The sequence below is a fragment of the Micromys minutus genome, assembly GCF_963924665.1.
Source record: "Micromys minutus genome assembly, chromosome: 8".
NCBI lineage: Eukaryota > Metazoa > Chordata > Mammalia > Rodentia > Muridae > Micromys > Micromys minutus.
Window position 1 is genome coordinate 12,872,057 of NC_137977.1, and position 15,752 is coordinate 12,887,808.

At 43.3% G+C, this 15,752-nt stretch overlaps 1 protein-coding gene across 4 annotated transcripts in view; it reads left to right on the forward strand.

Annotated features, from left to right (window-relative positions):
- FHOD3 (formin homology 2 domain containing 3) overlaps positions 1-15,752 on the forward strand; it is a 394,692-nt gene that overhangs the window by 286,022 nt on the left and 92,918 nt on the right. For 2 of the 4 annotated variants that reach the window (XM_080920362.1, XM_080920363.1), the window contains exons 11-13: positions 7,723-7,821; positions 9,706-10,041; positions 15,126-15,230. In XM_080920362.1, coding sequence (XP_080776488.1) covers positions 7,723-7,821; positions 9,706-10,041; positions 15,126-15,230 — 540 coding nt within the window. The remainder of the gene's footprint in view (positions 1-7,722; positions 7,822-9,705; positions 10,042-15,125; positions 15,231-15,752) is intronic. The other 2 variants (XM_080920364.1, XM_080920365.1) reach the window with 1 other exon arrangement.

Sequence of the window (15,752 nt, forward strand, 5' to 3'; positions counted from 1 at the left end):
CCCAAGGAGCCACTTCAGTACTAGAGTAAGCCTGGTCCTGTTTGAGTTACTATGGAAACTATGAGTGTGAAAAGATGCAGTGAGACTTGGCAACATTCAGTGGGGTCTGTGTTCAGGTTTTTATCTATAACAAAACATCTGAGCCAAACCATTTAAGAGAGGAGAGATTTAGGCTCATGGTTTCAGAGGTGTCTGTCCTTCATGGCCTGAAGATATGTCAGAGCAGAACAGCTCACCAAGTGTATGAAGAGAAAGCAAAGAGAAAATTCCTGCCTCCGTGGACTTTCTCTTTTTCAACTTTTTACCCCATCTGAACCATTAGCTTAAAGGATGGTACCACCCACAATTGGGGTAGGTTGTCCCTCATTCAGCTAATTCTTTCTGGAAATACTCTCAACACACATGAACAGAGGTTGGACTCACCAATTTCTGAAGCATTTCTCATTCCAATCAAGCTGAAAATTAAGACTAATTATTAAGAGTTCCTGGAGTATGTCAATACAAAAGCATGTCTCATAGCAAAGAGAATAAGATTGCTCATTCTAGAGCCAAATAGGGATGACTGTGGCCCAAGAACACAGCTTCCGATTTCTCAAGTTCTGTGTTCCTCCATGAAAGTGTTCACATGAGATTTTATAAGTTATACAACAGAAATAGTCATAAATCAAATATTTATCAAATAAATTGTTGGAGAGGATAAACTCTGCTGTAGGATTCAGATGCTATCTGGTAACACTATTAGCTTTGAGGTTGGTAACATTTTAGTAGTCTACTAAGAATACATTGTAAGATTTTGATGGCCACAGGGTGTTAGGTGAGCCATGGGGATAAATAGTATATACCTCTTAAAGGAACTGAAAATAGTTCAAGATAATTTGGCTCTGGTTTGCACCATTTTATACCTCTACATAATTTTGAAGTTCACTTATTTGACCTTGTAGCATCTTTAACACTTTAACACTAGATGAAGCTTCCATTTCAGTGTTTTCCTCTTTATCTCTCTGTCTCTTCTCCCCACCCCTCTTTCCCCCATGGGACTTCAATTCAAAGGTGATGATCTTTGTGGATAGTCTGGCTCTTTTTTTTTTTTTAATTGTCCTGTTACCTCCTTTAAAGATAATCCCCCCTCATGGGTATCTCCACCAGCAGATGGACAATAATGGAGAAAGCAACTGCGAGCTACACAACTCCAGTGGTTACTGCTGGCAATTTTGTGGGCATGACTGGAGACAGGATAGAAAACAGAAATGAGGTTGCTGGGAAGAAGCCTGGCTGAAATGCAGGATTTGGGGTTTATCTCTACACTCCAATCTACATGATTACCATATTAAAAGTTGATTGTGGAATGTTAAGTCCACAGCATTCAAGAAGCACATAAAAGGCCGATTAGTGTAGAATCAAACGGGGTCACAAATTGAACAGAACTCACCATGCACCGAAGCTACAAAGCATGTTGGGCTCCTTGTAGTAACTATACTTGACATCTGCTTCTAAACACACAATACCTTTTCTTGTTTGTATCTCAAGTTTAGGTCTCCTAAATACACTCCTCCTCGGTGGAAAACCTGAGACAGTAGAACACACAAGAGAGTGCTATTAAAGAGACTGCCTATCTTTACCCACAATGCTTTGAGAGTACGTGGTGAGCTGCCATAGGCATCTGGCTCAAGCCTAAATGTGAAGCTCACTTAAGTTTTGTGTCTACCTTATACACCTTGCTTGAAGATAATTTTAGTGTCTGTTCTGATGGAAATCTATCACGTGAGGTCAGGTGTGGAATTTTTACATAGAATGAGTTTGCCAGTGCTTCGAAAGTTTCAGATATTATGGGTTTCAAAGGTTAGGCTTTCAGGTGAAGGATGCTCCTCCTGTGTTTGACTTAAAAGAAAGCTTGCCCAGAGAAGGCATGTGTGCATGTATATCTACATCAGTGGTAGGAGGAGGCATCATGGACATTCATCCCCCCAGTGGTACAGGCCAGAACTAGAGGTTCCCATTTGGCTGTGACACATCCTTTTAGGTGTAATAGGAGAGAAAGCCTTGGGCAGGTGAAGGCTTTAGATAGACAGAAGCCATACCTGGGGCATGTCCTCTGAGGCCAGCAGCCTGGAAGTATGCCTGCTGCTTCCTAGAGGGGCTCGAAAAACTGCAATCTATCCTTTTTTTCCCATTGTTTTCTTAGAACTTTCATATACACTTGAAACAATGAACTAGAAAGTGTGGCAGAGAGAAATGTCCTTTATTAGCATAAGGCCAAGGTATATGTGCAAGAAAGAAAGGCTCCTGGTTTGTCTCTTTACACCTGAGCAAATCTGAAGCCCCAACTACCATGTTTCTTCCTGTTGATGTTTATAGTCTATAGGTTGAATTTAGCCAGATTATAATACCCTGTTTTTTTTTTTTTTTTTTTTTTTTTTTTTTTTCATCACATGTACTGGAAACATTAGTGTTTGACTCTAATCAAAATGGCAGAATAAAGGTTCTTGCCTCGAGGTGCCATCAAGTCGGCCAGCTTCTTGGGTGTATTTGGGATTCCTGGGCTGTACTCCTTGCTCTTTCCAAGTGGTGCATGTTGCAGGGATAATAAATACTTTCCCAGTCTAACTTTGGGTTATCACCATGGAAACACTGGAGCAGCAGCTGGACTCTGTCAGATGTCTTTCAGTCATTTGGCTGGTACTGATCTTTTGAGGGAACTTTTATTTCATTTGGCAGATGGCAAAACTCTATTTTCAAATGACATCACCACTGCTCATGGTCAGATATTTGTCGTAACTGATTAAGAACACTAATTGGAAATTTGCAGGCTTGGGCCCTGGGTATCCTAGAAACAACCTTAACATTAACAGAAAGCGTGAGTCACAGAGAGGCCAAGTGGAAACTATAGTTGAAGCTTTTTGCTAATGCAAAACCCTGTGAACCGAGCCTGAGCAAGCACTTTGTCTTAAGCTCATCAAAGTGTTTCTCGGAGATGCTTTTCATCTAATTATAAGATGCTCCAACTGTGTGGAGCTAGAGCAGCTCTCATATCTGGTTCATAAGGTTTTCTTATCACAGGTCTGTGCTTCTATTCTGGTTTTATTTATATGGTGCTTATTAACATAACACTGGTAACACTGGTAACATTGGTAACACTGTGACCTACCTGAAAAACTGGCAGAGGAAAGCCCAACCTTTTGACATGGTGACATGACATTGCCATCTGGGAACGTGGTGGGCTGCATACCTATCTCGCTTCGATGCATTTGGCCTTGCCAGCTGCAGTGGGACTCACAAGATGCTGGCACATCCTCTTAGCTGACATTGATCTGTGTGCCCCTTGCCCTAGGGTCCTTAGGCCTGGAGTGACAGGCTTACCTATGCATTCGTCATTGTCTTGTGGGTTGTTCTGTTTTCCACAACTCTGACAAGTTATAACAAGCATGTGGGTAACTATGCAATGTATTATTCAAATTTGCTTCTTCTTTTCTTCAGTAGGTAAAGGTACATCATGCTGTGTGACACTCTTCCAACTTGTTTCCCTCGGAGCACAGCATGCTTCTGATGGGCTCTGTTATCATGGGAAGCTGTGCTTACTATTTTTTCTACATGGACTTTACCATAGTACATTCATTCTTTTTCCTCTTGGTGGACGTTTTGGTTATTTCCAGAGCTGGGCAGTTACCAACAATGCTGTTGAGAACATTATTGGGTTCTTTCATCATGTTTGGAAATCTGAGGCTTCTGAGGGGAAGAGTCTGGCACTGTGGGCATCTTGGTCCTAATCATTCCTTGTTGGGGACTGTCCTGAGCACTGTGGCATCCACTCCTGCCCACTAGATGCCATCTACACAGGTGGGACAACTAGAAATGTCTCCAGAGATTGAGACATGTCCTTTGGGTTAGGAGGGGTCATCTTGGGCCAGAATGTCTCCCCTAGGGTACAGCAGTATAGACACTTGATATCCTGTAAACAAAACATGTTTATAGGATAGTTCCGGTTTCAGTGTTAAATTTCTTAACCCCTCATAGCCTCTTGTCCAAAACTTGAAGGATGGGGTTGGACTACACTCTTTTCAACATGTAGCACTCTCAGACAAGTGTGCACGGTGGAAATGAGATGTTATCTCACCGTGGACTAAGTTCAGCCTCCCAAATTAGAGGTTAAAATGGAGTCACATGAGTTCATCAGCTGTGACAGTTTTACCCACTTTTTAAATTAAGGCTTTTTATTAGTTCTTTGTGAATTTCATGTCATGGACCCCAATCCCACATGTCTACCCCTCCTCCTGGTACCCACCTCTGCCCTTGTTACCTCTTCTCCAAAAGAGAAAAATAAATCTTGTTGTGGAAGCTGTAGTGTGTCCCAGTGTGTCCCATGTTAACCCCTTTTGTCCACACTTCTTTGCTTGTAAATGTTCATTGCAATGGGTCCTTTGTCTGGTACAAGGCCTCTCTGGCTTCTGCTACTCTGTCAATATTGGGTCCTCACTGTGATCCTCTCAGCTATCCTGTTGTTGCCCTGTGTTATGGAGATCCTGCAGCTTTGGATCTGTAGAACTGCCCTCCCACCCCATATGCCTCAGCAGTTCATCAATGGGATAGATATTGGGGTAGGCCAATTCAAAGCCCTGGATCTGGGCCTGAGAGGTATGGAAGCTGGTCCACAAGCTCTCCCACTCTCTGGCCCTGAGGCCTGGCTCACCTGCAGCTCAGGTGAGGTGCAGGGCCATCGCCGTGCTAGAGCAGGTGAGAAGCAGAATTTTGCTCACTTTTATCGTTATACCTTTTACCTTTAGGTACATGGTTAATATGTCTTTGTTTTAGTTGACATGCAAATTAAGAGGGTTCCTTATGCCATTTATGCATACCTGGTATGCATCTTCACAAATGAGCCAGTCCGTTTCTGCTCAGTTTTGTTCTAAAAGTTTGCACTGTGCTTTTGAAACAGCTTGACAACATTCACTGTGTTCTCTGTTTGTGCTTTTGGAATGTAAGAGACGTGCCATTACCGTGAGATGAAAATTTGGGGAAGTTAAATTGACCTTGGTGGGAATTGTGCCTTGTGGAACTAAACAACCACAAACAGTCGTTCTTCAGGGAAATAAAAAGGAAGTTGTCTGAATCACTTATTCAGCCTTTAACACTATTAACATGGAAACCATTCGGTTTGGTTATTTTGTCATAGGGTTAATGAAACTAAATCAGATCAGCATAGGTAGTCCAAGGCCACAGTAGAGATGATTCCTCATCACCATGTGGCATCGTGGGACAAGGCTAGCACTTCTCCTGTAGAAACAAGCCTCCCGGTGTGTCAGTGTGACAGCTGCCTATTGTCCTGTCCTGTCACTGTGATTGTGAGGCTGTATCCCTCATGTGTTGTGTGATGACTGACTGTGAACTTAGCATTTCTGTGAGGGTGGTCATCCTCAAATCTCAGGGCGGGGGAGAAGGAACAAAAGACAGAGCAAATATGGATGAGGGCTTGCTGTTGGCAGAAAGGAAATTGGGCAGTTTTGAGTCATCATCAGTGGGAGAGGTTAAAGTTTTCCTCAGAGGGCTAGGAGGAAAAGGGGAAGAGAGGCATAAGCGAAGGAAAAGGAGAGAATGGTGGTGAAGATGCTGACGATGGCCAGGGATGGTGATGGCAATGAAGGTGAATAGTCCAAGCCTGTTTACTGAACTCAAAATGTTTCAATGCCTTTTTCATCAACAACACAACTCTCTTAGGAGGCAGCTACTGTCACTGCATACAGGAACGAGGAAAGTGAGGCCCACAGTCGAACTGCTCAGAAGTGGTCGGGGTAGAGAGTAAATGTAGGCAGCCTGGCTTCAGAACCTCCCTGCCTCAAGGAATCTGGTTACTTAGAAGAAGACCTCAGTGCTTTGTTACAAAGAAGCCACAGGTTGGCAAGATAGATGGAATTCAGGCTAGACCACAGGTCACATCCCCAGCAAACTGGATGGAGCTGAGGGATGATGTGGAGAGTAAGCTCTGTGCTTCGGAGCAGGGGAAGGAGAAAAGAACTGCAGGTGAGTTGTGGCAGTGAGTAGAGGTCGCGCAAGCATGGCAGGGAGGGGCCAGAGGGCTGAGCTAGCCTGAGCCTTTGCCACTGAAGGAAGGCTGCTGCCTTGATGTCCACTGGTGTCTTTTCGACAGAGGCACACAATATGGGCAGAGACGTGTCCCCATGAATGTGACTGTGTCAGTTCTCTGGCCATTCTTCCTGCCATATCTGATCAGTCATCAGTCACAGACACATTACCACTGGGGGAGAAGTATGGGATGCCAAGTTGGCTTAACAGTTTTACAAAACTGGTCTTTACAGTTTGTTACTTTTTTTTTCCAGAAAAAGAGGAAAACTCATGAACATTTTAACAAATGAATAAAAATTATTTGACAGAATGAAGGCTGGATATAAGGAAAAGAAATATATATATTTATATTAATATAAATATATATTTAATATATTATATATATATATTTAATATATTTTATATTAAATATATATATTTAAATATAACTATATTTATATTTAAATATATATTTAATGTAAAAACCATTAGCTGACAGGAAAAGATGAACTTGAGCTTATTAAGAATTTTATTCATAAAATAAAACCTCACAAAGTGAATTAAAAAAAAACAATGCAGAGAGGAAAGATGGAATTCTCATGATATAAACACTGGGGGAACTTATCATAACCATAATTTCAAATTGTATGGAAAAGTTGAAGAAAAAGGAGCTTTTCACACCAGTGTAGATCAGGACTGAAAGTACAGCAAGAATCAATGCCTGGATGTTACAGTCACCTCCAAGGCGTGCCCTTAGTGATCCACCAAGTAAACCAGCTTCCCAGCTAGCACATCAACTAGGCAACAAGAGTTCAGAACTGGGGCTGGTGGGGCCCAGTTATATTTATATTTAAACCACATTGTCTTCCATCAGGGAGAGCTGCTGGATATGGGTGTTAAAATTTACTTCTGTGTGCATTTTGATGGGGTTGTCTTATTTGAGACAGGGTCTTAATATATATAGCTCTAGCTAGTGAGGAACTCACTATATTGACCAGGTTGTCATTGAACTTGCCTTTGCCTCTTAAGTGCTGGGATTACAGGCACGTGCCACCATGACCAGCAACTGGATGTTTCTCTTGATGAAAGTGGGGGAGTAGAAATTACAGAGAGCTACAAAATTCAAAATATCTCCATAGAAACCCCAGAGGTGACACATCCTTGAGGTAGGGGATAAGTCTGGTTCCTGGAAACACCCACTGAAATGGAGGGAGAATTCTTCTATCCCTGTGGGCCACCATAGGGGTTAGTCAATTAGTCAGCACCAGATTGGCTAGCCTCTCAGTGATGAAGACATACAAACTCTGTGGTTGCAGCAGGATGTGGTCATCACCAAGAGCATTTATTGGTTGATTCAGTGAGTTGGGATAAGCCATATAGAAGGTTCGTCCAATGCAGGAAGCTTCTGCAAGAGTCATTTTTAGAGGGCTCAAGCAATGGCCTTCGATCATGGTGACAAGAAGTCCTCTTCTGGGTTGTGGCATCTTCTCACACTGAAGTTTCCTTTTCTTAGAACTACCTGGGCTATCCCAGCTAGCTAACAGACTGAAAGAGCCCCTCCTCCCATCATCCTGCTGAGGTTCTTTGTGCTTTGTTGTCCTGTTGTGATGTTCATCTTGCTTCTCCATCTTGTTTCTGTGCCTTTCTTTTTTCCTGGTCTTGTCTCAGGGATGAGGAGGAGGAGGAGGAGGAGGAAGAACAGCCAATCACGGAGCCCAATTCAGAGGAGGAGAGAGAGGACGATGCCCAGTGTCAGGGCAAGGACAGGTACTGAAGGTTGGACCCACTTAGGCTCATACCAAAAGCCAGGGCTTCTTCCTCATGGACCACTTGCTTCCATCACTTGTTCGTGATCTCCATCCTCACCAGCTAACAGGGAACCCTCATGTCCCTGTGCACAAGCTGCTGAGTGACCAGTTTTGTCGAAATACCTGAACACACTTCAGTCTGAGACCTAGAAGGAAGAGTGTGGAATCACATGGTTTCCTGAACATCTTCCTTCTATCACCAGGGCATTTGCTCAACCAGATTGATGGTGATTAGAAAGACTCATTTCCACTAAGGAAAGTTAAGATCTTCCCAGAAAGGTCACAGCAAGAACTCTACACACTCCCCGCTCCAATTTTACTAGTACAATATTAATAGTAATATATATGGGTAACTGTCTTGGTAATTGTTCAAATATGATTTTATACTAGTGGAAGGAAACAATTTTTATTCTTTACAACATAGACACTTACTCAGTATTCATATTTATGCCCAGGACACCTCACATAGGTCTGCAGCCTTACATAGAGCTTGATGCTTGATGCCATCTTCTCACCTCAATAAAGCCCATTCTGTCCTTGATCAGTATTAGCAAATGGGGCACCTTACAGATGCCTTAAATTGTGTAGCTATTTCTCCCAAATAAGTTCTTTATAAAGCAAGAGTGCCCATAAGCCATTTTATCTTTCACTATTCGAAAATGGTTCTGTACTTGAATAGTTTTCTTTTTTAACCTACTGTCACTTCAAATGGATGTTTTTACTGGAAGAGGTGTTGTTAAGTTACAGTAGAATGTTTCTTGCACAACTTCAGGGCTCAGGGTTCAGGGATACTTAAGAAGATCCTGCACCTGTCTTGTTCTCCATACACATAAAAGTCACCGTCCTGTTCCTAAGTACTATGGGATCCTCTGTAAATTGACAAGTGGTGGTTTCCTTGTTCTTCCCTTTTCAGAAGGCCTGCATAGAGCCATGTCAACATAGAGCAAAGAAAGGGAAGAGCTGAGGATGGAGAACTAGCCACAATTTGAAATGAGAGAGGAAGGAGGAGCATCAGGAATTAGCCCCCTCCCCAATGGTGTGCCAGACTAGTGGGTAGTGATGGGCCAGGCTGGGGACCTGGGAAAAGGATAAGTTTGACAGTCCCAACTTTAATTTAAAAATGATTTCATTGACAAACACTACAGGTATTTAAGGCAGCCACGTGAGAGTTTTGTGTATCTACTCTTATATCATGCCACAATCAAGTCACTAAGTGTGTATACCATTTCCTGTGATGGCCCAGTTTGGGGGATGGCAGCATATGACTGTAACTATGGGCCTAACTGGCAGAGTTCAGATGTGGAAGATTTAGTGCGAGCCTTTGGATAAGAGAAATGGGTGGACTTTGTCTTCCATATGTTGCCAGCTGTCTTCGCTGTGGTACACCCCTCGGGCTCCCTTTCCTCCCTTTTCCGCGATGAAAGGGACTCTGAAAGCTGCCATTAAAGCATGTACTTTGCAGCAGAAGGACAGACCTTAGTGACTAAGATATAGAGATGAAGTTTGCATTGTGAAATTTCAGGGTACCCTGAAGAGGAATCGGGAAGGGTGCAGAAAGTGGGTCCAGAAGAGCCCCGAGGCATGGTCAGTCCCCTCCCAGAGCCTGTCTGCCCAGAGGCCATACTGTCTGGTAGATGCTTCTTTGCTCTCTGAAGATGGAACCTCTCAGGTGGCCAGCAGTGACCAGGCCCACAGATGCTTTTGTTCATGAACTCTTGCTGGGTCTCAAGAAACACAGGGCTAGAAGTGTGTGGGTTGATAACTACTCTCCTTTTCCTAACCTTTGCTCCCACTCTCTCCAATCTCTGTTCCTCTTTCTTCTCTCTGCTTCCTGGGCCAACAGCAGGGCCAGCTCTGCCTCCAGGCAAAGCCCCCCTGGGAAGGATGCTGCTCCTGAGAGCTCTATACTCCATACCACCTCAAGTTCCACCTCACAGAGAAGGTGGCTTCCTGCCAGCACAGCAGCACAGAGCCCTGTGCTTGGTGGGACCTCTGGGCCTCGCTTGCCACGTCCCAGCCCTGGCTTGGCTACTCGGCCATCCTCTGCACCGAAGGTGTCTCCAACCATAGACAAGCTACCCTACGTGCCCCACAGTCCCTTCCACCTCTTCTCCTATGACTTTGAAGATTCGCCCCTCCTCAGCAAGGACAAGGGAGGAGACTCTCAGATGGAGAACAGGTAGACTGGCCTGCAGTGAGGCCTGCGTGTTATTAACCCAGGGCAGAGGACACAGTTGATTGTCTGTGTCCCATGGCTTTTTTTTTTTTTTTTTTTTTTTTGCTTGGTTGCATGGACTCACTCAGATACAGAGCCACGGTGGCTAAACTAACTCTCTTACCACTGACTTCGTGGGCACAGTGAGATGTAAGAGAGTCACCTGTGTGAGCTAAGGAGACCTTTGGTTTAACGTAACCACTAACATGGTGTTTGGAGCTACAGTCCATTGATCTGTGTGTCCATCCCATCCTCCAGCATGGTCTTTCTGGCCTGCAAGGTGAGGGGAGTGTGCTGCCCTCTCCTTCCACATTTCCCCCACCCCCTGCCACTGAGCTGCCGCTGCGGGGCCTAACTTCTGCTCTTGTCTTCTAAGTGGGCATCCTAGCTGCACTTTCCTTCTCTTCCCTGCAGCTTCTTGCTTTGCTTTTTGAGCAGATGCTTTTCGTGTTTCCCAAGGCTGCCCATTAGTGTCACAGAATTGTAGTTTGAACCAATTCCCGGAGCCTTAAGACGATCGCCTTGTCTAAGAATGAACATTCAGGTATTGTAATAAGAAGGTAGCCTGGTGGCAGATTGGAAGTGCAGCCATCGTGTGCCTGCCATACAGGTCACTGTATGCCTTCACTGTTGCTCCACACCGGAGGAGGAAGTAGGGATGGTTGTATATATTTTTATTTTGCCAATGTCTGTGTCCTATTTTTAAATTGCCTTTTGTTGCATTTATCTATTGGGCGGAGACTGTGTGGCCAATCACAGGGCAGCTTGTGAGCATTAGTTCCCGCCTTGATCAGAGCGGTGTCACACTCTCTGTGAGTCCTGGGGATTGGCCTTGAGTCATCAGGTTTGGCAGCAAGTGCCTTTTCCCATGGAATCATCTCATCAGCCTCTAATAATTGCCTTTTAAGTGGTAAAATAAACAGGTAAATGCATTCTAAATATATATTTCATTCAACTGACTATATCCAAAATCTTTTATTTCCGCAGTCCATGTCCACACCATTGATTATTATAATTCTCTCCCTCTTAGAATAAAAAAATTGCTGAGCATTGATTATGAGTCTGGTTCTCTATTCCCCAGGAATAAGCTGCTTCAAAGTAGCACTTAGTCCTTAAGAGAAAGGTTCTATCACCAGCTCCTGTTTATGGTAAAGAACCCGAGGCTCAGAGAGACCCAGTAACTTGACCTAAGTCTGTTAGTGCACGGAGAGGTGGTTTCACTGTAAGGTAGCCTGTTCTAGAGTCAGGTTCTCTTATACAATGTGGCCCACTGTAGCTCAGGGGCTCTCTTCCTGAGCTTGCAATGCCTCTGTCAGGAGTCTTCAGACAGTCTTGTCAACAAGGGTAAAGCATCCACCAGAGCCTGTGATATGGGACCTCCAAACCTCTGTGACTGGCAAGGATTTTAACTTTGTTTCAAAGGAAACCTTATCAACCTTGACCAAGAGGTAGCTCTTCCCACCATAAAATGATCCATCTTCTAGGGTCTTCAGACCTCCCACTTAATAACCGAGGGTTTCACCTGTGACTGGCAACCTCTTTCGGTTATATGCAATCTATAAGAATCTTGGAATTTCCCTCAAGGTTTTAAGTAGCATGTCTAAAGTTGTTTCTCTTAACATAAATTGAAATGGTTGTAAGAGAATACAGTGCTAATTGAATATTGTCTAAGTGTTTACATTAGTTTCAGAGCCTTAGTTTTACCTTAGCATACCTCTGTTTTTCATGAAGTTGGTGCTTAGAAGTATCTCTTAGTCCTTAAGAAACAGGCTCTTAAAGAAACAGTACGCTAAGAGGTGGACTCCATCACTAGTTCCCTCTGACAGTAAGGAAGGGGTAATGCAAAGAGAGTTGTGTGTAGGATGTGAGGCATGGAGCCTTGCTCAAGGTAGTCTCTGAATGAACCTCCTCCTCCTCCTTTTCCTCTTTCCCCTCCCCCTCTTTCCGTCTTCCTCCTCTTCCTCCTCCTTCAGTAAATCCCTATAGACAAATGCCTTTCCAGATAATCGCACTCATTGTCATCCTGAAGGTTTGCCAGGCCCACATGGATCCAGCCTACTGGAGGGTGTTTCTTCTCCTTTTTATAAGGAGAGGCCACTGTGGGAAGAGAGGCAGGACAGAGGAGGCCCATCCGAGCTGCTCTGGTGCAGTCAGCTAAAGAAGCCATCCTCAGAACACACCTAAGACCTAGTTGTTCTTGCTAAGAACTCTGGGCTCCCTGTAGCTCTCTCCCAAGTCCCCAATCCTGACATTGTAATCATGCACAGTTTTTACCCAGTGAGTCAAGCATGAGCCTTTTACCCTCCCAGACAGTATCAGTGTTCAAGTTAAGGGATATCCAAAGCTTGGCCTGGAAGAAGATATTGGCAACCTTGGCTTTCCCAGCAAGGGATTGGCCTGTTTTAGAGATCGATTCTGTACTTTCTGGGAATGATGTTAGCACCTAAAGGTTCTTCTCTGGGTCCTTGGTCTTCCCAAGCTTCATTAGTACAGGTAGTCCTTGGGAATGAGGAAAATAGAAGCCCATGTATTGTAAAACAGTCATATAGATGCTTGTGAATGAAGATCGCCTTAGTTTAACTAAGCAAAGCTAGTCATTTGGTAAGATTTTTGCTATTGATGTGGGGGTGGAACTTCCTTATGTCCAGTTGTTGTGGGGTTTGTTAATTTGTATGGTAACAGATCTGGCTACTTAGTAGCTGTCTGCAATTGAATTGGTAATAGCAACCAACCCATTAATCATTATAATGAACCCTCCCCTCCTCACACACAAAAATGCTGAATAGTGAATTATGATCCAGTCAGTTTGGCTGAAATGGAGAAGCAAAATTGGGCAGGCGCTGAGGCATTTGAATTAATTACTTGGCCATTAGGAAAACCAAAGGAGGGAAAAACACATTGTGCATGGTTTGTTTCCATAACGTCATTTAAACATAATTTCAGCAACACGATCCTGTGAAAACATTCAGCAGGATGTCCGCATGCAGTTGGAGGGTGAGTTTTAGTGGCCAGGGTAAGAAGCCAGTGTCCAGGCAGCTGGTGGACAGCCAGGCTGGGAGCTTGTGTGGTGGCAGCATCCAGCAGTAGTCAGCTCTGTTCCTCCCATTGCCCACCTTCTCCCCTTCCTCTGTGGAAAGGCCCATACTTGGTGCCCTGGCCTCAGCATCATTTTTTGCTTTTCTGCCTTCTCCATGGCCCATGATTTTTGAATTCATCTGAAAACTTAAACAAGCACTGACCTCGAGAAGCAATTAACCTACTAGACAGGTAGAATAGGGATTTTTAAAGAAAACCATTCTGCAATCCCTGTTACTCGAGAATCACAGGTTCAAAGCAAGCCTGGGAAACTTAGAAAAACCTTGTCTTGGAATCAGAAATGAACAAAAGGTCTAAGGATGTAGCTTGGGGTTGGAATAGTCATCTAACATTCATAAAGCCCCAGGTTGAATCTCAATGTGACCTGAAACGGGTTTGAGGGAGGAAGAAGAGGAGGAGAAAGGGGGACAGTCCCCAGAAACCAAGAATTGTGAAAGTGACATATTCACAGAAAAGGTCATTGGCCAACCCTGTGGTCTGAGTCTCAACAGGGAGGGCTCGTTTCTGAACACACACCTGACACATGATAGCACACAGACAGAAGAAACGATGGCCAAGGAGTTAGAGTTAGAAGCACAGAATAGAGCGGGGACATATGAATATTTCCTATTGTAGTAATTTATTACTAAAACTTGAAATTTTGTATCATCTCACACTGTTTACAAGTAGATAGCTCATGAACATAATTTTTAAATGATTTTTATTTTCAAGAATATTTTTGCACAATGAGACTAAACTATGCCTTTGTGGTTCCCTTCAGCCCATTGATCAGCACTACCCATGATGCTGGTTATAAAATGGACCACTTTTTTACGGTTACAGAGCAGTTCGACAATGAACAAGACTCCATGCTTCCTTGGCTATTGTTGCCTTGTACCTGGTTGAACTTATCACCACGAGCTAAATAATGTACCATTGCGTATTTTCATGTGCAATATTGTCTTGTGCCAACATTAGAAATGTTAAAGAGGTTTTCTGGTCCTAACATCTTATGGGACATCTTTAAAGTCTAGTCGCTTGTCAGAAGTGACAGTCTCTGCCGATGGGAATTCAGCCCCTGCTTCTCACGTTCAAGAAAATCTGTGCATGTGTTCATCATAGTGACCCTTGGGGTCCCTCACATCCTAATGCAATATCACCAAGCAGTGTAAGGAACAAGTTATCTTTGCCTGTGACAAGACATGTAGGGGTTGAAGCTATCGTGGGTTCAGATTGTGACTTGTTTCCTGGGCGTTGCCCTTCATGGTGGCACATGTATCCAAGAAACTGCTGAAGGACATCTTTCCTGAAAACAGAAAGCTACAAATCCTGATATCTGTTTGATAGAGATGGCTGGAAAAGATCAGAGTTCATCTTACTTTACCCACTGCAGGTTTCGGGCAGGATAAATGGTTGAATGAAACCATGGATTCCTTCATCTCTAAGGAGTTGGCTAGTCCAGAAGGTCTGGAGATAAACAAGCACTCCATGGGATTATGGGAAAGAAACATGATGGATTCAAAATGACCTGCAGTGGAATTTTCAATACTAAGATGTTTCTTTAGCCAAGAGAATGTTATTTCTGCAGGTGTCTGATAGCATTGGTGATATGCCGTCACAATTAGCAAGGAAGAGCCTCATCATTCAGATGATCACAGTTTGGGTTCCTGATTTATAGTCACAATTAATTTTAATATACTTTTTTAAAATAATAGAAGAGATGATGCCTTCGCAGAAATACTTTGCTATGAGTCCTGCTACCCAGTGTGTTTTGAAGTTTGGGAAACTTCTTTAATGAAGACTTATCAAAATGTAATAAATCTCTGTAGCTTTAAATAATCACTATTTGTAGTAGCATCTTCAGAAATATTTTTTTTTTTGCAAAAAAGCTAGATGGTTGGTTAAGTCTTATATTTATTGTTCACTTATTTTGTCTCTATTTTCTGTATCCAATCTGAACCTCTGCCTTTTAGATACAGTAACTTCAGCAGCAACTCTTTCCAATCCTCCAGACCCTCTCCTGGACTGAGTGTGTCCCCATCATCTGCATCATCCTTCTCATCCCCACAGGATACCAGGTGAGCTTGGAGGTGTGGTATTATCTCCCCTTTGCTCACATGCAAAAATAAAATATATTCAGAGCGGTCAGAGGAGCTCACTCGTGGCCATGCATGCCTCTAATCCTAGCACTTGATAGATTGAAGCAGGAGAAAACAGGAATCCAAGATCATGCTCAGTTATGATTTGAGGACAGCCTGGGCTATGTGAAATTCTGTCTCAAAATAAATAACCAGGTGGTAGTGGCACATGCCTTTAATCCCAGAACTCAGGAGGCAGAGGCAAGGCAGATCTCTGATTTTAAGGCCAGCCTGGTCTACAGATTGAGTTTCAAGACAGCTGGGGCTACACAGAGAAACTCTGCCTTGGGGGAAAAATAAACCAAGGAAGGAAATATAAACAAACAAACAAACAAATAAATAAATACCAAATGGTTAAAAATATAGGTAAAAGCCATATTTTGAAGAATTTGCCTTTAAAAGATCAATTTCTCTGTCAACCATACTGTTATCTATGCAGATATTTAATTTAAGATATTTTGT